The sequence below is a fragment of the Populus trichocarpa genome, chromosome 1 (genome assembly GCF_000002775.5).
Source record: "Populus trichocarpa isolate Nisqually-1 chromosome 1, P.trichocarpa_v4.1, whole genome shotgun sequence".
NCBI classification, from domain to species: Eukaryota; Viridiplantae; Streptophyta; class Magnoliopsida; order Malpighiales; family Salicaceae; genus Populus; species Populus trichocarpa.
The window spans coordinates 20901406-20923899 of NC_037285.2; the positions used below are offsets into that span (position 1 = coordinate 20901406).

Sequence of the window (22494 nt, forward strand, 5' to 3'; positions counted from 1 at the left end):
CTAACTCTACTGAATGGCTAACTCCTAATTAACTTTGCCACGTGTTAGTCTCTTGCACTATCTTCCACTTTGCATCTGTCCATTTGCTGAGTTGCTTCTGGTACTCCTTTCTACCAAATGCAAAAACCAGGAGGAAATTGATTAGTAATCTCCCCTGGAGTTCAATAGCTTGCTGCAGCTCTGCCTGCTCCTACAATTTCCTTCTCAACATCATTTAAGGTTTATTGTAAAGCATTATTGCTTCAAGGTGAAGATCACATGGCTCTCGAGGATCAAAACCTTAATGGTGTTGTAACCCTAATTTATAAATTTATTTGTTTCGTTATTTTTATTTAATTATCATGTGTCTAGAAATCTTGAAAATCATAAAAAAAATACAAAAAAATATATATGTTGACAAGTTTGTAATTGAACCGGTATTTAAATATCACGACCAAAAATAAAGTTTGGAAAATTTTAAATCATAATTGATGTCTTAATTGAAGAGAAATGAGCTTAAATTGGTTTAGTTTGGATAAAATTGAAGTTCAAGATGTGCTTGGAACAAATAGCCAAGTTAGAAAATCAATTAAGGGCTTAAAGGAAGAAAAAAACTGAAATTGGAAGTCAATTTGGCTTAAAAATGGCGAATTGAAGGGCCAAGGACTGAAATGGATAAAACAAAGAGTTTAGAGGACCTATTCTAATTATGTCAGGGGTATAATTGAAAGCAATTAAGGAAAATAGGTGAAATTGATCGAATTAAGGAAGATTTAAAGACCATGGACTGAAACGCAACATGCATTGAAATGAGAGGACCATGCTGAAGTTTGGCCTGATTGAATTTGAAGAAACCCTAGTTAAGACTCAACACGGCACCATTTCACAATAAATGAAACAATGTGTTTTAAGTAAAGAGGGAAGAACATGCTGATGAATATAGGAAGGAAACAATGTCGTTTTGCTCATGATTTTTGTGGATTTCTGGACAAAAAGTAGAGAGGCAAAAACAATGGTGTCTTAGAGAACTTTAAGGTTTTATTTTGGTCCTGTTAAGTCTATGATGGCGCAAAAACAATGAAAACGTGTCTTCAAACATGTCGACTACAATCTTGGTATGAAAGATTAGGGTTTAACTCTCAAAATCAACTATAGATTTTGAGTCAAACATGCTCACTCAGTCAGCCTCCCTCTAAGACCAACACCATCTTTTCCATTTTGATGCAAGATTTAGCTTTTAAAATATGATTCTATCTCCACAAATCAATTAAAAAGCATGTTCTCTAATATGTTGGCTACAATCACGACACAAGAAATCAAGCTTTAACTATCAGAATTCACTACAAATTTCATGCCAAACATGCTCACTCAATCAGCCTCCCTCCAAAACCAGCACCATGCATTCCTCTCTCCACAAATCAAGCAACGAGATATTGGTGGTCAACACTTGATTTTCAAGAATCAATCCTCATAAAGATGGTGATTTATTTCCTTTTCATAAAGGATTGTTACTCACCTATAAAAAGGCAGCAACAAGTCCACGTAAAGAGGTGGGAGAGGGAGGGGGGTGAAAACCAGTAACAAAAAAAAAATAGACTAGAAAAATTCATGAGAAAAGAGGAGACCATGAAACACTAGTGATAAAGACAGAGAGTAAGAAGCAATAAAACATTCAAAAAAGAAATAGAATTTTAAATCACCCTTTTTTTGTGATATGTCTCTTATTTTAGGATTAACATCGATTTGTTTTTTAAAAAGGATTTTTTAGGGATTGATATTGAATTTTAATAATCAATCGACGCGTCTTTCATTTTAGGGATCGATGTCAAACCTTTTTTTGCTGGATGGTTTAAAAAAAACTAAAAAGAAAGGTTAGGGAAATTAATGGCAATAAAAAAGACATATTTAAGAGAAAACACATAGTAAGAAATCTTTTGCAAGAGAGGATGTTGTAAGGGTGACGTCGTTTTTCTCTTAAGCATAACTAACTCCTTACCTGAATCTCTGAAACAAGTGTTAATTTTTAGAATCTCTAGTTTTTCTCTAATTATTAAGTGACAACTCTATTTTTTCATGATATAATTTGGCCCTCGTCGCTGACATTTACCGATGAGCGACAAAGGGTTTGAAGTAGGTGAAAAATTCCCTCTCTCCAATAATTGTTGCACCATGTTTGCTACTTTTCCTTTCTATTTGTATGGCTTGGCAAGCACACATGACTCACAGATATAATGAAGGTTTTCCTTTACCAATATTTCCCTCACAGTATCTAGGTGGTCAAACCATCCATTTCTGCTAGTATGGAATCCTGTGTTGAAGATTGTTTTAGAGCTGTCAAGATTCTGTTATGTAAATCTTTTAGTTGTAGGAAAAATAAATGGTTGTCCTAGTCTTTAGGAGTGGTTAGTCTGTTAGCTTGTTAGTTGATCATAGCATGATTTAATTCTATAAATTAGCAGTTCAGTTTATTTCATTCACTATATATTTGTAAGGATTGCTTTCAATCAGTAAGGAATCAATTCACTTCATTTCAATAAAACAGTAAACATTCTTTTGTTGTATTTAACCCTTTTCTTACTTTTTTTTCTCCATTCATAGCATTCTTTCAATTGGTATCATGACATTCTTTTTAAGGGACCTGTAATGGAAGCTAAAACAAGCTTTTCTCATATTTCCTCTCCTACCTTTGATGGAGAGAATTATCAACTTTGGGCAGTAAAAATGGAAACTTATTTAGAGGCCTTAGATCTTTGGGAAGCTATTGAAGAAGATTATGATGTTCCTCCATTACCAAATAATCCAATCATGACTCATATCAAAGTCCACAAAAATAGAAAAACAAAGAAATAAAAAACAAAAGCATATTTGTTTGCTGCTGTTTCAACAACCATTTTCATAAGGATAATGTCTCTTAAATCAGCAAAAGATGTCTGGGATTATCTGAAGGAAGAATATGCAGGAGATGAAAGAATTTGTGGCATGCAAAGTCTAAACTTGATATGAGAGTTTGAGCTGCAAAGAATAAAAGAATCTGAGACTATAAAGGAATGCTCAGATAGATTACTTGGTATTGTTAACATAGTGAGATTGCTGGGAATAACATTCATATACTCTAGAATTGTTGAAAAGATTCTGGTTACAGTAACAGAAAAATATGAAGCTTCAATTACTACATTAAAGAATACAAAAGATCTGTAAAAAAATTACTTTGGCGGAACTTTTGAATGCCTTACAAGCTTAAGAACAATGAAGACTTATGAGGTAGGATCATTTTGCAGAAGGAGCTTTACCAGCCAAACATTAAGATTCTGAAAATGATAAGAAGAAGTTTTCCAAGAAAAACCAGGCTTCAAATAGTAAATTTAGTGCCAATCAGTTTCAGAACAAGGGAAAATTTTTAAAAAGAAAATTTCCACCATATCAACATTGCAACAAGATAGGCCATCTACCATTCAAGTGCTGGAAGAGACCTGATGCAAGGTGTAGCAAGTGCAATCAACTTGGACATGAAGCTGTTATTTGCAAAACTAAACCTCAGACACAAGAGGAAGATGCTTAAGTAGTTGGTCAAGATGATAAAGATCAAATGTTTATAGCCACGTGTTTTTCAATTCAAAACTCCTCAGATCATTGACTCATTGACAGTGGTTGCACAAACTACATGACTTTTGACAAAAGTCTTTTCAGAACATTGCAATCTACAGAAATTGCAAAGGTTCGAATTGGAAATGGTGATTGTATAACAGCTAAGAGAAAAGGAACCATTGCCATCATAACACATTTAGGTACAAAAACAATTTCAGATGTTCTCATGTACCTAATATAGATAAGAATTTGTTAAGTGTTGGGCAACTAATAGAGAAAGGCATGAAGGTGATTTTTAATGATCAATTCTGTCATATTTTTTATGTTGTTGGACAAAAAATACTGCAAGCTAAAATGAGAGGTAAACGTTTCTCATTTTTAACATTTGAGGAAGAGCACATAACTTTTTCAACAAAACTTAATAACACAGAAGTGTGGCATAAAAGGCTGGGACATTGTCATCAACAACAAATGCTCAGTATGAAGAAGAATGATGTTGTAAAAGGTGTGCCTTTATTTACTGATCAATTACCAAACTGTCAAGTCTGTCAGTTTGGTAAGCAAAGTAGGAAACCATTTCCAAAATAAACTTGGAGATCTGTACAAAAACTCCAATTAATCCATACTAATATGGCTGACCCTCTAAAAACACCTTCATTAAAAGATAGCCACTATTACATTCTTTTCATTGATGACTTTACTAGAATGCATTGGATTTTCTTTATGAAATACAAGTCAGAAGTACCTAGGATCTTTTGGAGATTCAAAAAGAAAATGGAGAATTAGAGTAGATGCAGAATTCAAGCCATCAAATCTGACAATGATAAAGAATACACTTCATTAAAGTTCAATTTATACTATGAAGATACTAGCATTGAACATCAACTCATAGCTCCTCACACTCTAGAACAAAATGGAGTCAGTGAGAGAAGAAATAGATATATAATGGAAATGATCAGATGCATGCTACATGAGAAGAATTTGCCCAAGATTTTTTGGGCAGAAGCAGCTAACACAATTGTTTTCTTTTAGAATTTTCTTCCAACCAAATTTTTAGAAGAAAAGACACTATTTGAAGCTTGGTATAATTACAAACCTTCACTAAGCTTTCTTAGAAAGTTTGGTAGCATATGTTTTGTTCATGTTCCACAGATTAAGAGGGATAAACTTGACAAGAAGGCCATACCAGGTATTTTTGTAGGTTATAATTTTGTTTCTAAAAAGTACAAAGTATATCATCCCCTAACACAAAAGATGGCCATTACAAAAGATATTCATTTTCATTAAGAGGAACAATGGGACTGGAAAGATTCACAAAACAACAAGTTGTTTGGAGATCAAGATAAACCTCAATGCCAGGATGAATCAATTGATGATTCACCAATCAGAGGCACAACATCTCTTGCAGACATTTATAAAAGGAGCAATGTAGTAGTCTGTAAACTAGAAGGATATGAAGAGGCTCTCCAAGAATTTAGATGGCAGAAAGCAATGGAGGAGGAGATATCAATGATCCAAAAAAATTACACTTGGGAACTGGTTAATAGACCACTAGACAAAAACATCATTGGAGTAAAGTGGATGTTCAGAACTAAACTAAATACAGATAGTTCCTTCAATAAACATAAGGTCAGGCTGATTGTTAAGGGTATGCTCAGATATTTGGTGTTGATTATTCAGATACTTTTCATACTATTGTTTGTTGTTGCTGCACACATGAACTGAAATGTATTCCAGTTAGACGTTAAGTCAACCTTTTTAAATGGTATTATGCAAGAATAGATTTATGTTGAACAGTCAGCTGGGTTTGTGATTCAAGGAAAAGAAGATAAAGTTGACTTGCTATAAAAGACTCTATGGATTAAAGCAAGCATCTAGAGCCTAATATATTAGAATCAATGATTATCTTATAAGCTTTGGCTTTTAGAAAAACTTGTCTGAAGCAACTCTCTATGTAAAGAAGACTAACAATGATATTCTCATAATGTCACTTTATGTTGATGATCTTCTAGTGATAGGAAGCAATACACAACAAGTTGAAGAATTCACGCAGAAGATGATGCAAGCTTTTGAAATGACTGATCTTGGCCCCATGACATATTTTCTTGGAATGGAAATCAAGCAAAACAAGAATGAAATATTCATATACTAGAAGTATATAAAGGAAATTTTGAAGAAATTTCATATGCAGAATTGCAAACCAACAACCACTCCAATTAATTAAAAAAACAAATTCAGCAAATAAGATGGAACTGATAGAGTTGATGAAGAAAAGTTCAGAAGCTTAAATGGTTGTTTGATATATCTAATGGCAACCATACCTGATATACTTTATACAACAAGTATTCTATCTCATTTCATGCATTGTCCAAGTGAAATACATTTAAGAGCAACCAAACAAATTCTAATATACATAAAAGGAACAATCAACTTTGGTATTCAATTTTAGAGGAGTCAAAAGTTAAAATTGTATGGCTTTTCTGACAGTGATTGAGGTAGATATATTGATGACATGAAAATCATTTTTGGATTCTGTTTCAACCTAAGATCATGAATGTTTTCATGGTCATCCAAGAAGCAAGACATTGTGGCACAATCTATTGCAAAAGCAGAATTTATTGCAGCAATAACAACAGTGAATCAAGCATTGTGGCTTCAAAAGATTCTATATGATTTGCACATGGTGGAGAAAGAAATAACAAAGATCTTAGTGGACAATCAAGCAGCCATAACAATTTCTCATAATCCAATATTTCATGGAAAAACCAAACTGTTATGGTCCCAAGATTGCGATCGAGTTACAGGGCGATTGACTGTAAAATCCCCCTGTAAAGAATGGTGTTTACCCGACCTCTTTCCCTTATGACCTATTTTGAAAATATATGAAGGGCTCATTTAAGAGAGAACCCAGCGATCTCAATGCAAATAAAATTTAAATTTCTTCTTGTTTACTTCATGTCTTTGCTTACAATTTAAACAAATTGTTCAATAACCAACTCCTAAAAAGTTGGCACCACTACTGCACTATCTAAACCATTAACATAAAATAGAAATAACAATTGAATAAATAAAATGAAATCTGCATGAAATCTGTCATCTGGAGCATAATGCAATACTGGCCATCCTAGCTTCAACTTCCAGTGTTTTTAGCAACCACAACTCCTAATCTTCAGCAGCCACACCAGCCACACCAGCCACACCTCTGATACATTTCCCTTTAGCCAACTTCCTATCCACGTTAGTCAACTTCTTATCCACGTGAACGTTGTTCATAACATTACCGCCTCCATTAAAATGACACTTGTCCGCAAGTGCAAAAGAAGGAAAACGGCTACTAAAAAAGGACACATCCTCCCAAGAAGAATCTGCAGGTGACAAACCATCCCAATGGACCAAAACTTGGTGTGTATTGTGAATAAAACAAGAATCCAGAATAGCTTTGGGCAGAGGTTGAAGTTCGCCTTGTGGGAGAACAGGTAAGGAAGGTTCAATGGAAACGAATGTGCCATGAAAAGGTTTGAGGCAGGAAACATGAAAAACAGGATGCAGTTTGGTAGAAGAAGGAAGTTCTAATTTGTAAGCAACAATGCCTATTTTGGCTATAATAGGATAAGGGCCATAGAAATGGGGGGAGAGTTTAATGTATTTGGAGGAAGAAAGGCTAAGTTGGTGGTGAGGGTGCAGTTTAAGTAAAACTTGATCACCGATTTGGTAGTGAACATGACGATGTTTAGCATCATACCGAGCCTTCATGGAATTTTGAGCTTGAAGTAAACGGTTGCGAAGGTCTTGAAGAACCAAGTCGCGATTGAATAATTCTTGATCCACTGCTTCGAGTTTAGCTAAGCCAGGATAATAAGACAACATAGTTGGAGGAGACCGACCATAAACCACTGTAAAAGGAGTGGCTTTAAGAGAAGAGTGGTAGCTAGTGTTGTAGCAGTACTCTACCCAAGGCAGCCATTGAAACCAGCGGCGAGGACGGTCACTGGTGAAGCAACACAGATACATTTCTATAGTGCGATTGACAACCTCGGTCTGACCATCACTCTGGGGATGATAAGTTGTACTAAAAGCCAATTTGGTTCCACTCAAGCGAAACAATTCAGTCCAAAACAAACTGGTGAATGTGACGTCACGATCACTCACAATAATTTCAGGCAAACCATGAAGTTTGAAAATATTGTCAAAGAACAAACGAGCAACACTCACTGCAGTATAGGGATGAGCAAGAGGAATGAGATGTGCATATTTTAAAAAACGGTCAACCACCACCAATAAAACCGACTTTCCTTGGGAGAGAGGCAGGCCTTCAATGAAATCCATAGAGATGTCTGATCAGATTTGAAGGGGAACAGGTAAAAGCTGGAGAAGTCCTGCAGGATGCAAATGTTCAGTTTTGTGTTTTTGGCAGACAATACATTGACGCACAAAAGTCTGAATGGAAGTCTTCATCCCTTGCCAATAGAAATCTTGTGCCACACGATGGAGTGTCTTCTGATAGCCCTCATGACCACTATCGTGGAGAGCAGAAATAATGGATGGAACCAGGGGAGAAGTGTGTAGCAAATAAACCCGTCGTTTAAAAAAAATCAGACCATCCTTGTATTCCCACGGTCCCACAGCTTCCCCTTGTTGGATATTACATAGCAACAACTACAACTGCTCTGAATTCTGAATCTCCATGCGAATCAAATTGAAAAGAGGTAGGAGTGGCATGGAGATGGAAGTAAGGCTTGGTTGGTCCTCCAAGCAACGAGATAAAGCATCAGCTACTGTATTATGTTTACCTGCACGATATTCGATGGCAAAATCAAAACCCATGAGTTTACTTAATCAGTGTTGCTGAGGTGAAGTGATGATGCGTTGGTCCAGTAAGAATTTGAGACTGTAATGATCTGTCCGGATGAGAAAGTGACGCCCTCACAAATAAGCTCTTCAATGTCGAACGACTTTAGCTAAGCCAATGAGCTCTTTTTCATAAGCAGGAAGACTTTTATAACGAAGCGCCAGAGGTCTGCTGAAGTATGCAATTGGTTGGCCATTTTGTTGTAACACAGCTCCCATTCCTGTATCGGATGCATCATATTCTAAAATGAACAAGGTGGTGAAGTCGGGTAGTGCCAAGACAGGAGTGCAGGTCATTGCAATTTTTAAATGATCAAATGCTTGAGTTGCATCTTCTGTCCAGTTGAATGAATCTCTGCGTAACATAACCGTAAGGGGACTTGCAATAGTGCCATAATTCTGAATAAATTTCTGATAATAGCCTGTGAGGCCCAAAAAACCTCTTAAGCCTTTCACAGTGGTCGGCTTTGGCCAGTCAATCATGGTTGCAATTTTGCTTTGGTCTACAACAACCCTTTCTCATGAGATAATATGGCCAAGATAGGAGACTTGGCGTTGAGCAATGCAGCACTTGGATCGCTTGAGAAATAATTGGTGAGTAGCAAGGATATCAAAGACAAGCCGCAAGTGTGCTAAATGATCTGTCCAGGAGTGACTATAGACAAGAATATCATCAAAAAACACAAGAATGAACTTACGTAGGTATAGCTGGAATACCTTATTCATCAAAGCTTGGAATGTGCTAGGTGTATTGGTAAGACCGAAAGGCATCACCAAGAACTCAAAGTGGTCGTGATGAGTGCGAAATGTTGTCTTTTCTATGTCTGTTGTATACATTCTGATTTGATGATACCCTGAGCGCAAATCCAATTTTATGAAATATTTTGCACCGTGTAATTCTTCCAATAACTCATCAATCACCAGTATAGGAAATTTAACCTTGATGGTCTTAGAATTCAGGGCTCTGTAATCTACGCAGAATCGCCATGTGTTATCTGCTTTAGTGACCAGAAGGACTGGTGAGGATTAAGGAGATTGACTAGGCTTGATGATACCCCGCTCTAACATATCTTTGCACTGCCTTTCAATTTCATGTTTCTGGGCATGAGGATATCTGTATGGACGCACCACGACAGGATGGGTGCCTGGCTCCAAATTGATGCGATGATCATAGGATCTTGCGGGTGGAAGGCCCTGTGGTTCTTGAAATATAAAATCAAATTCAGTCAAAAGATTGTCAAGATCCGTATCGAAAGGTGATCCCATTTTTGCAGCTTGAAGTTGTACAGTTGTAGTAGAATGTGGACTATCAGTTCCGTGTAGTTCCATAACTCTGCCATTCAGTTTAAAAACCATGGATTTGGCTTTGAAATCCCATAGGATGAGACCCAATGTCTGTAGCCAATTCACTCCCAAAACAGCATCAACCCCATTTAACTTTAAAATATAGAAGTCAATATGAATTAATTGATTTCCCATCCTAATAGGAACATTCTGACACTGACCTGGACTTCTGATTTTGCTGCCATTGGCGACCACAACCTGCAATCCTTCCTTTGGTTCACACGTCAGTCCTAGTTTTGTCACCCACCGAGAGCCCAGGAAGCTATGAGTGCTTCCTGAATCAATTAAAATCAGTAAGTGATTTGCCCAGTGATGCCTTGAATTCTCATCGTTTTGCCTCCAGAATTCTCTCCCCTGATAGCATGCAAGGATATTTCTGGTGGAAGATCTTCTTCAATTTCCTGGTCCTCGATATCTCCCTGGACGGATTCATCCACACTATCTAGCCAGAACAGACGCTTGCATTGATGTCCTCAATTGTAAACCTCATCACAGTTGAAGCATAAACCTTTGGCTCGTCGTTCATCCATCTCAGTCCGGCTAAGTCGTTTGAAAGTTTTTTGGTTGGAAGAACTGGATGATGCATTTGATGATGGTTTATACACAGGCGGTAGGAACCGCTTGGCTCCACCTCGCCTCTCATATAAACATGCGAGACTCATGGCACTAATTAAATCCCTAGGTCTGTGCAATTTTACCTCAATTGTGATGTATTCCTGTAACCCACTAATGAAAATCTCCACTTCTTGCTCTGTTGTGAGAGGACCAGCTCGGGCTGCCAATTGCTCAAACTTACATTGATATTCCTCCACGGTGCCTCCTTGTCTTAGCTTGGAAAGTACCCCCAGTTTATTGCTTTGAATGGATGGACCAAAACGAAGATGACACTGTCGTTTAAAGTCTTCCCAAGAGATTCCAGGACGATCCCTATCCAATTTGAGGAACCAAACTTGTGCATCCTCATCTAAGTGATACGAAGCAATTTCTACCTTTTCTTCCTCTGGAATATGTTGGTGGCGGAAGAAATGATCACAACGACTAAGCCACGCAAGCGGGTCAATTTTCCCATCATAAAGAGGAAATTCCAACCGGCTATATCTTGGTAGTTGTACACGCCCCTCCAAACGATTACCCATCTGAGGATGTCCTCTTGGTCCCCGATTCACACTTCCATCATCTCCATGTTGAGCCTCTAATCTGGTGGCCGCTAAGTCCCGAGAAAGTTCTTCGATGCGAGCAGAAAGATGCTCCCTTTCGGTTCGATCGTGTTGGCTGTTCTCCTGATACATCTTCATGAAGGTCTCAAATTGCACCTGTAGATTGTTTTAAGAATCACCCATAACTTCCGGCTCTGATACCAATTTGTTATGGTCCCAAGATTGCGATCGAGTTACAGGGCGATTGACTGTAAAATCCACCTGTAAAGAATGGTGTTTACTCGACCTCCTTCTCTTATGACCTATTTTGAAAATATGTGAAGGGCTCGTTTAAGAGAAAACCCAGCGATCTCAATGCAAATAAAATTTACATTTCGTCTTGTTTACTTCATGTCTTTGCTTACAATTTAAACAAATTGTTCAATAACCAACTCCTAAAAAGTTGGCACCACTACTGCACTATCTAAACCATTAACATAAAATAGAAATAACAATTGAATAAAATAAAATGAAATCTGCATGAAATCTGCCATCTGGAGCATAATGCAATACTGGCCATCCTAGCTTCAACTTCCAGTGTTTTTAGCAACCACAACTCCTAATCTTCAGCAGCCACACCAGCCACACCTCTGATACATTTCTCTTGAGCCAACTTTTTATCCACGTTAGCCAACTTCTTATCCACGTGGACGTTGTTCATAACACAAATACTTTAACATCAAACTTTATTTTTTACAAGAGGTGCAGAAAAATGATGATGTTATGTTGATCTATTGTAAGTCTGAAGATCTAGTTGACTTGTTTACAAAACCTCTTCTAATAAGCAAGTTTGAGTTTCTAAGATAAAATATTAGAATTTGCAACTATTAAAATAAAGAAAAGTGTTGAAAATTATTTTAAAGCTGTCAAGATTCTATTATGTAAATTTTTTAGTTATAGCAAAAATAAATAATAGTCCTAATCTTTAGGAGTTGTTAATCTGTGAGTTGATCATAGCATGATTTAGTGCTATAAATTAAAATTTAGTTTATTTCATTACTAAATAAATATGCAAGGATTGCTTTCAATCAGTAAGTAATCAATTCCCTTAATTTTAATAAAACAGCAGACATTCTCTTGCTGTCTTTAACCCTCTTCTTACTTTCTTTCTCCACTCAAATACTTTCATCCTGATATCTTAAACTGGTCCGAAGGAACTGAAATAATCCGAATCATCTTCATCAATTATATCTGTCTGGATGCCAAATTTTCCTTTTCAGCAATTCTCATTGCAAAAAAATAATCCTCCCACCACGGAGCCGACCAAAATTGCAAAATCCGTCGCCCATCGTAGTTGCTGTTGTCCCCAATCTCTCGTTTTGTTTTGTTGCTGCAAATAAAGTTCCTCTATTTTACTCACAAGAACACCACCACCATTAACCTCAACCATATTTTCAACACCATGAGAAAACCTGCAACTTTCTTCGTTCTTGCAAAACCCTCTTGCAAAATACAGACAATAATGAACGATCTCCTTGATAAATTCTAGGTACCCAGGAATAAGCTCCTCGCCATTGTCCATAATGAAGACCCTCAGCTCACGCTCTTTAAGCCCATCTTGTAAGCAAAATAGGTCAGGAAAGATCAACTGACTAGCATTGTTCTTCAAAATGTTCCTTACCAGTTTCCCTTGTCATGGAGTGATTTTGTCCTTTGACTTCACAGTTTTATCAGCTTGTTCAAATATAATTGGCTTACCTTCATACATAGGTTCTCTCTTCACAACTTGAAGTTCCTAAATCCAAAATGCATTCTTCTTCCTCGAATATGGACTCGTTTCCATCAACACTTGAAGTTAAGGTAGCAGGTGTATCAATATTCTGCATTCTGCCAATAGAAGAATCTGGCTCTAGAACTGGAGAAGCTAACCTTGGTACTTCCAACATGCCAGGCCCACCTGAAATATCTACAAGTTTGTGAACCTCAGTGATAGAAGTGGACTTATTCTCAAGTACTTTTTGCTCAAGAAAGAGACAATACACCTTGAGTCTCAACAACTGTGTCGACACTATGATTCTTAACCACATCATTACAAGATCCACTTAACATGAAATTCCATTGTGCATTTTCTGGTCGTGGTCTCCATTGCAGCTGGTTCAGCATGCTTCGTGTGGTGATGCTACTGGTGCTAGTTTCCTTGGGAGCTTGTTTCTTTCTTTGGTTCCTAACGTACCAGATCTGTTCCAAATGAACAAAAAAAAAATGGCAGCAACAAACAATCACAAGAAATCACAAGAACAAAAAAAAGGAGAGGAATAATCTGTGCTAGATCTAAACCAAAAATTCGTGCCATGGAATTGAAAATATAAAGCCCTTTTCTTTATAATCACCCCCAACACCGTAGTCTAAAGAAAAGCAAATTAAAGAGAGGAAAAGAAGCCTTCTTGTTTTTGCCTCTCTTAATGCCGATGGAGAGCTCAGAGAGAATGAGAAAGATAACATAATCTTATAGTCTGTTGAAAAGTAACCATGGCTGGAGTCAACAAGAGAGACAGCAAAGTGGTATCAGATGAAAACCATCATCTTCATAAAACTCAACTGAGTTATCAATTTTTTTTAGGACAATATGAAATGGGATTTTGGCTCCATATCAGATTCACATCACTTTGAAATGGTAACTACACGAGTTAATTCCCATATTCATCTCTCATTACAGTAAAAATCAGTTGCATTAAACACAACCTAAACTATGAACACTACAAAATTCCCAAATTAAAGAGTTCCATGGGCTGGCAATCCTAATGGCCGGGCATAGCTAGAAAGATGTGTAAGCATGTGTAAACACATGGATGTATCTCATGTCGATAAATTGTCCTAACCATGTGTGAACCAGTGTATTCTACTTCCAATCAACAGCGGTTACATGGTATCGAAAATTACCAAGGCTTGGCTAAAGCTTGTATCAAGATCAATTGTCAAACCATGTAAGTCATGCCAACCTGCATGAGATGTGAGTGGGGTACACTCATATTCGCAATCCCTCTTCTACAGTTCTTTCTCAGAAAAGCATAGAAGTAGTTTACGACCAGCTTCTTGATAAACCAGGAATCCTTCCTTGCCCTAATGTTTCCATGCCCAAGAAGATATACAACCCCAGATTCTTTAGCCTTGCGAACAAAAGACAATTCCCTTTCAAGACTCTGTTCTGCATCAGAACCTGTAGGGTCTCCAGGCGTCCCTGGCTTTGCCGCCTCAGATGTGCTTGCTTCAGAAATGGGCTTGCTTGTGTTGCTGTACTCGGCTAGTAGGGGCACACCAAGTGAGTAGACACTTCCATTGGGAGCTATTAAGACTCTTGTACTAGAGGAGTCATCCTCATAGTCTGTATCATCATCCCCATCACTCTCTAACAAACGTTCCTGGGCTTCCCGACGAATGAACTTCTCAAGGCTCTCAATTAACAGCTGTTCAAATGCCTGCTGATTCTCTTTCCGAGCATCCTTGTAGCCATACCTGTTTTAAGTGATTAAATTGAACTTTGTAAGGCAATAGGGTAAGACTAAGGTAAGAAGAAAAACAGAACACCGATAATTATAAGATTAATGCCCATTAACACCCCAAACACTGTGAGGTGCCCCTGCTGGTACTTCTGTGTAAACTAAACAGTCAAGAAAAAAAAATGACAATTAGCAATAAAATTATCATCATGAAATTAAGTTTCCAATTTATTTAACTCGAAATGACATTTCCATGCATCAGATGACAAGTTGACAACTCCTACTTACAAGAATTGAACTCATTACCTCGCAATACAACGGAATATGTGGTAGCCTTTTGGGCAGACTCGTCGGAAAAGGAATCTTTCACCCTGAGGCACTACTGGAACTGGAACATACTTTACACTCACAAATATAATCATTGAATGGATAGCAGGGAGAGTAGTAAGAAAATGGCCAAAAATTGCAGGTATTCCTTTCACCAGTTCATTATAAAGCAAACCAATGCCCGGGGCTCTGATTGTTCCAAGATTGGGTCCCAATTCACGCATCAAATCCATGGAAAGCTTTTGCTTAACTTCAGTTTCATACTTGAGCTTGCTCCCATAGTTCCAGACTAACATTATAAGAAACATAACTACAGCAAAAACCAGTATTATCCAACTTCCATCTCCCATGCCCCCTAGAACTGATGAGAAAAAGGCCAACTCTATTCCAAGGAAAATAACCAAAAAACTCAGGACAATAATGATGTTTATCTGCCATATAAGAAGCATAACAATAGTTACTAAAATCACTGTCATCATCATCACCCCCAGCTCAGCAATTCCTGTAATAACAGATTACCATCAGAACAATTAAATTGTTTATATAAATCACTGCAATGGAAAAGCAAGCTAGTTTGATGCATAACTTTGAAGTGACTAGACTCTCCGACACAGAGCAGGTTATTACCGTCAACACATTGCATACAGACCAAAATAATTGAAGCAAAACATGGCTTCACTATCTGCATGATGTTCAATGCAACTGTTTATAAATGAAATGTGCTACTCAAGAATAGCAGTAGTGTAACTGCTTTTCAAATAGGATGAAAGACATGCCAAAGATAATTGGAAGAACCGAAGAAGCTCAATAGTCAATTCATTTCCCAGATATTCACATTATGGTATGGAAGAAATAAACTAATCACCAAAAAATTAACAGTAACAGCAGTTACAACATTGTGGTGCCACATACCATGAACAAGAAACATCCAACCTATGAAACTTCAGCAAATAATCAAAAGCTGCAATACTATTAAGATATGATTCATTTCCTTATGAAGTACAAACCTGTCTCCCTGAAGTTTTAAATGATGCACACGAATTTATCCAAGGAAATTCTTTCATTTGCTGATCGGTTAAAGGGTTGTGAGCTTAACATTACTTTTTCTTTTGCTTAGTTCCAAGGGAAACTACTCGAGCCTCAGTGGGAAAAAGAAAAGTATTCTCAAGTACCCAGCAAAGTATGCTATTCAGCAAATTGATTAAAACATCGAGTAGCAGGCTACAAAAATTACTTTCAAATAATGGCAAACAGTAAAAAAAAGGGGGGAGAAACAAAACAAAACCAAACTTATTTGCAACTTGCACTAATAAGAGAGATATAGAAGTGCTGCATCGAAAGCTAGCTTATTATTTTTACCACCATTCAGGATGGGCAATTACAGTAGCGAGAAACTTTGTTCAATGGGGCATGTATACAAGAAGGTGCTTCAAGATAAAATTATTTTGAAATGTAGTGTAATTTACCAGTTACGTTATATCTATGCAAGTGTCAACTGCAAGTTTGCACCAGCATTTCAAGTTAGTGTTGGTGGCAGCATTATCACACATCTTCATGGTTGATAATTTCGTCATAATGATTCTGTTTTTTCTCTTGGCTGCTGAAGAAATACAGTATGCAATCTTGTCCTTATTTGGTATTCACTGGGTTATATCTAAGACAGTACTTGGTAGATACCTGGAGGGGAACTGTCAAAGAAATGCAGTAGTATAATTGCATGGCAGAAGGTTCCACTCAAGTCTTTGAAGTCCAGAGCGTTTGAAGGGATGGGGCATGCTGCTGGTGAAATTAAAACTGGGATGTTGCGTGATTGGTCTTCTCTGATCTCTATTTGCTAGAATGTAAGATATGACCATTTCCTATTTCTTTCTTTGGTGGTGCTTTATTGTATACTCCTATGTATCCTTCACTTGGCCTTTTTTCAACACATTCATTGTATTATTAAAAAGAACGGAAAAGAAAAGCAAACTCAATAATTGATGAACAGTAGCAATTGGAATGCCAAGAAAAAATTCAATTAAAACTAGGGAACAAGTATATTACCATATGCATTTCCCATCTCAGTGATGCTTGAGATAGAGCAGACAAACACCAAGCAAACTACCAGCAAAAACCAGTTTATGACAGGAATATAAATCTGACCCATGAATTTCCGAGAGGTATGAATGATTTTAAGACGGGGGAAGCAACCAAGTGCTGTTGATTGTTTTATACACGAAAACGTAGCAGTAGTCATAGTCCGACTAGCAATTAATGCAGCTAAGTTAGCAATGAGGAAGACAGGCCAGAAAACACCACCTGCGAGACACGGAATAAAACTTGTTGCAACAGAACTGAATGTAAAAAGTTCCAAATGTAAAACAGGATTGAATTCAACTTTATACCACAATAAATAATTTATTTTCTAAGAACATAGAATACAAGCCACAAGAAGGCTGTGCAAGTAGCAATTAGATTCTACTTAATTAAATTGCATAGACCATATTGATACAGATAAAGAATGAACCTTACTTGGAACCGAAGAAAAGAAAGCTAGCTCAGCCATATTTTCAGTGTGATGTTCCACAAGGTATGCAGCTTGGCCCAAATAACCCAACAAAAGGCAAGGCAAAACGAGAAATACAAAGGTAAGCTGCAAATGATCACTATTAAATAAATAGCTTGGCCCAAATAACCCAACAAAAGGCATGGCAAAACGAGAAATACAGAGGTAAGCTGCAAATGATCACTATTAAATAAATCAGAATTGCAGCAATCAGAACATAACAACGAATATAAAATTCTGTGACACTTGACATAATCAGAGAAAGACGTAGATTCTATATCGGATACATTAAACAGGTATTTTCTTGCTTCTTTACCTGCACAGATCTCACAGAAAAGTAGCACAGATCTGCAAACATTGCCTCAGATCCTAAAAAAACAAACAGAGAGAGATGGAAGAATCCATCAGAAGCAATCATAAAAGAAAAGTGTAAAATAGGATTCAGTTATGACAGCTGTAAACATCACCTTCCAAGTTCATATTATCATCAAGACTCGGGCGTTCTTTAAATTGGTGTGAATTTTTTACGAGTTCCACGCTACACTACAGAATTTCTGCCTTTACTTGAGAGCAATTGCTTCAAGAGACCTCGGCTAAATAGAAAACACTTGTATACAAAGAACCTGTATAAACATGTGTTCTGCCCTTGCTAGAACACAAGTCAATTTCTCCAAGTCCCTTACAATTCCAGATAATCATGTAAGGGCCACTTTAATTCTCATGGAGGGTACTTTAGCTACTAATTTTCCATCCATAGAGGACAATTCAGTAAGAATTACACTTCCTTTCTTTAATCTCAAAATTGGAATTGGAGGCATGGCCCATACCTCCCATGCTATTAGTAGACATATAAAAGGGAATTACAAAAGCTTAATGGAGAATTAACCATCCTCCCAAGAAGAAAGCAAAAGGGAAGTTTCCCATATCCAAACATTCTCTAGAAAACAAATCCCCTCCATCTCTATTTTTGTTACCGCTTTTTTATTTTTAGAAAAAATAGGGTGCTGCTTAGAGAGACTTGGGGATCTACCCTTTGACACTTGGTAGTTTAAGTGACTCCACACTTTTTGACATCATAGCTCCATCACGCCTTCAAGGTTAACTCAACTGCAATCTCCATTTAATAAGAGAAATGACAAGGTTATCGAACACTCTCATAAGTTGATGAAAATTAAGCCATCTGCATTGCCACTAGTACCGAAAAGATCAATCGTTTTAGGCCAATCAAATCCAGTTATCCTCAATCAGCCACCACTTATTGATGAACTTTAAAATTTCTGCTGCACTAACCTAAATTCTTTCATGAGCTTCAAACATCAATTATCCAACACTCTTAAGGTTGTACGAACTTCATAACAGTTTGGACTAGAAGCAATGTGAATATTATCCATGCACTAAACAAGAAAATGGTTTTGTGAACTAATTAGAAAGCCAGCCAAATTTACAGATGGGAATCAACCAGTAAGCCTTACCACTAAACAAAAACAGCAAGCACCATTGCATTCAAGCACTAAAAAAATCGTATATTAGTGTGTTACCTGTTGCACATAGCAAGCAGCCTCCAAGTGCACGCCAGGCCTTAGTTGAGTTCCTCTTGAAGAAGTAATAAATATGAACAGGATTAAATGCCCTTAAGACACTGCTATCATATTTAACAAGGTTATAAATCCCAATGGCTGCAAGAGAACAAAACCACAAGAATAAAGCAGGGCCTACAACAAGTCCGACTTTACTGGTCCCAAACTTCTGTACACTGAACAAAATTACAAGAAAGGCAACTGAAATCATCACCACATGCTCTGCACAAAACAAATAACAAAAATAATTAACTCAATATTATAGCTCGTTTTCCACAGCGAAAAAACAAAAAGGCAAGGACATTTAAATTTGACAATGTAATAGAAGGCATGCAAGGTTTGCTAATTTGGTTGCAATCAAATTAATTTCAAACAGGAACTATTTAACTCATTTTCCAGGAAAATATTTTACACAAAACAAACACAGCCTAAAACTTGCCAGAAATTTCTTTTTGCCTTTTTTTTTTGGCAGCAAGGGGGAGAGGAGGGCTAGGCATAAACTATAGCCCAACATGACAATCAAAAGCATGAGAACTGGAGACAAAGTTCATCCACATCGTAAATTTAAATTGACGGTCTGTTCGAAAAGTTCAGACATGTTCACAATGAATCAGAGTCTTGATCCATGCCCAAGCCAAGCACTACATTCATTAAGTTACAGAGGGCATTGGTCTGTGGAAAGAACCCATTCCCCTAGTTGCCATTGGGGACTTAGAAGAGATATTAAATTGGGTGTATAAATCAGCCCTGATAGTTTTGAGCACCTTCTGAACCATATAACCAGTAAATGATATGTCTATTACAGCTTTTGCTACAAAAGTTTTGCTATATAAACTATTTCATGCAGAAACAGCCTCTTCCTGCATCATGTTTTGTTGTTCCTATCATTCAATGGAAAATCAGATTACAAACCCCACCTATGATTACACTATCTTAGATCTCCAATAAATCACACAACAAACAAAGTTTTATGTTATCAGAGTTACAATTACTTTCCTTCTATATTTATTTATTAATTTATTTGACAGTGGTCCAGGTTACAATAGCCCCCTATCAAAATCTAGAGCCCAATTTCCCAAACAAAAACAAAAAAGGAGAAAGAAAGGAAATGAATGGCTCCAAATGTCCAATTCTCAAAGGAATAATGCCAGACTCGGACTGATAAGTTAAGAAGAAACCCTAACTCTTATATAAAAAAAATATGGCTAGCAGAATATTAGATCACCTTGCTCAATTGCAGCTACTCCAACCTTCAGACCACCAACAGCTGACATTACTGCATTGAGACAAACAAAGTTACCCAAGTAAATCATAAGGTACTAGTTACTAGGAACCAAAGAAAATATGGCAAACATGGTCTGCACAAAAACAATAAAAGAAGGGCACGTCAAATAAATATCTAGAATAGCTTTTTCGTACATAAGAACAATATCATAATTCTGATAAACTCCAAAGAAACAAAAACAGACCTGACATAGCAGGAGTAACAACCCCATCAGCAATTAACATAGAGGTACCAGCAAGCACTAACATGAGAAGCAATCTTTTGAGAGTAACCGAAGTCTCAAGTCTCTCCTTGATTTTCAAAGATCTCTCAAGTTCTGGGGAGGGCACCTTAAGCCTGAAGCTAGATATACGAGCATCGGAAGGAAGCTGATTAGGGAGAAGATTGACCTTAGCATGTCGACAAATCAAAGAGTACAAAGCAAAAGTACCACCTGCAATATAGTGAATAGAATCAAATGTATACTAAGATTATAACTAGGCATAATTAGTAATTAAGTGAGCAGTAGTAACTACTAAGTAGTACCTTCGCCGTCGTCATTAGCCCAAAGAACAACAAGAACATACTTGAGAAGTGGAATCAAGATTAAAGTGTACAAAACCAAAGACAATGCACCAACAACATCTTCTTCTCCATTGATAGGCGCCTTTGTAAACATAACACCAAAAGTATACAAAGGACTGGTTCCAACATCACCAAATACAACTCCCAGTGTTTGAAATGCAAGTATTATTCTCCTTCCCACACCCAACTCCTGCCAAACATTTTCTATTTTCAAATCAATTTTTCTTTTTCTACAAACCAAATTCAATAACAGCAACAACAACAATAATAATGGTTTCCACCTCGTAGTAATTATCGTTGCGGTGGGCGCTCGGGATCTCCAGGGCTTCCACATCGAAGGAGTCGATGAGGGGGCCAGTTCGAAACAGCCGTTGCTCACCTGTGTCCTCTTCATCTTCCTCGTCAGATTCTAATCCACCGCCGTGCCGCTGTCTACTATTGTCGTTGCCGTTGTCGTCGTCCATCACTGAATCATCATCGTCGTCGTCGTCGTCGTCTTGGAACACCCACCGTAACTCCATCGAGTCATTCGAAGCAAATCTACCGTTTATCTCGGATCTGCCAACGCCATTCTCCTCTGCCATTACAATTGGAATTGTACCAGGGTTTCATAAGCAAAAGATCGATCAAATTGGGATTACAGGCCCTTAGGGTCCTTTCTTTCTGTTGTCCTTTCCTTTCCTTTCCTTTTTTTTTTGTCCTCCGTTAGTTTTTCTATTCGATTCAATCAATCTAATCAATCAAATTCTCAGAAAATTATACATATAAATTAAAATGGGTGAAAATGAAATTATCGCGTGGTCTCTCAATTTTAGGCGAATGGTTGAAGGATAAATTGTGAAATTAGCATGGAAGATGCAAATAAATTGCGAAATACTTAATAAGCAAGAAGTTTTTGGTAAAATAATATATTTTTGAATATGCTATTAAGAACTGTGATATATAAATATTTAATTACATATCATGATTTTAAAACCATAATATCTATTACATAATTAGTAATTATAATAAAAAATTTAATTGATATTATGGTTTATATATACAATATTTATTTAAATTCAAAATTAATTAATCAATTGATTCTTAAAAAAATTATAAAACTATCAAAAATTTTAAAAACAAGATCCTAAAATGAAATCTTTGAAATCTAAAGATTTAATGATCGAAGTAGTTTTTTCATAGCTTTTTGAAAAAAAACAGTTTATAAAAACTTCTATAAATATTTAAACACGATTAAACGATCAAATTAAAAGTTATAGTTCTTTTGAGTCATTATTCTAGTATAATGCGACCAAACCTCCTCGTAGACTTAAACTTGTCATATTGATCTATAAATGAATGTATAATTGTATAACCATTGTTCTATTGGTTATATAATTGTATCAAATCGGTCGACCAGTTGACAATTATTATTGCACTTTAAAAGTACAATATATTTAAATATTGTTATTTTAAAACGAAACAATTATTTTATCACGTTTAGAAATAATAATATTTTATAAATTTCACATTTCATAAGCACAATAAGGTGAACAGTGCTTCTGAGGTGGTTTTTTATTTAGTTTTTATTATAATTTTTATTTTTCAATGTTATTCAAATTAAAGGTATCTAATAACTTGAATAAAATTAGGTTTTATTATCTTACTAATTATATGATGCACTACACTGCAAATCATATATTTTTATTTTTTATTAAAAAAATTATGTATGATAGTTTTTTCAATGTATTTTTTAACTAAAAACTTTTTTAAATGCAAATAAAAAAGTTTTTATATATATATATAAAATCAAATAAATCAAATTAAG

The 22494-nt window shown here is 36.4% G+C and overlaps 1 protein-coding gene across 1 annotated transcript; it reads right to left on the minus strand.

The window, feature by feature from the left end:
• Nucleotides 1-13476: 13476 nt before the first annotated feature.
• On the minus strand, nucleotides 13477-21532 carry LOC7470536 (potassium transporter 7). The gene is made up of 10 exons (XM_002298165.4): nucleotides 20969-21532; nucleotides 20649-20877; nucleotides 20308-20556; nucleotides 20064-20114; nucleotides 18800-19060; nucleotides 17578-17630; nucleotides 17228-17348; nucleotides 16760-17014; nucleotides 14696-15218; nucleotides 13477-14405 (listed from the first exon to the last, which is right to left on the minus strand). The coding sequence occupies exons 1-10, from the start codon at nucleotides 21269-21271 to the stop codon at nucleotides 13868-13870; spliced, it is 2583 nt and encodes an 860-aa protein (XP_002298201.2). The 5' UTR covers nucleotides 21272-21532; the 3' UTR covers nucleotides 13477-13867.
• Nucleotides 21533-22494: the final 962 nt, after the last annotated feature.

Excerpts from the sequence above, each read along its gene's own strand:
- LOC7470536 (XM_002298165.4), bottom strand. The coding sequence starts at position 21,271 with ATGGCAGAGGAGAATGGCGTTGGCAGATCCGAGATAAACGGTAGATTT. Across the intron at positions 17,631-18,799 it reads CTGCTTGCTATGTGCAACAG|GATCTGAGGCAATGTTTGCA; the intron begins GTAACACACTAA and ends TTGTTTTTTTAG. Across the intron at positions 17,015-17,227 it reads TTTCTTTTCTTCGGTTCCAA|GTGGTGTTTTCTGGCCTGTC; the intron begins GTAAGGTTCATT and ends CGTGTCTCGCAG.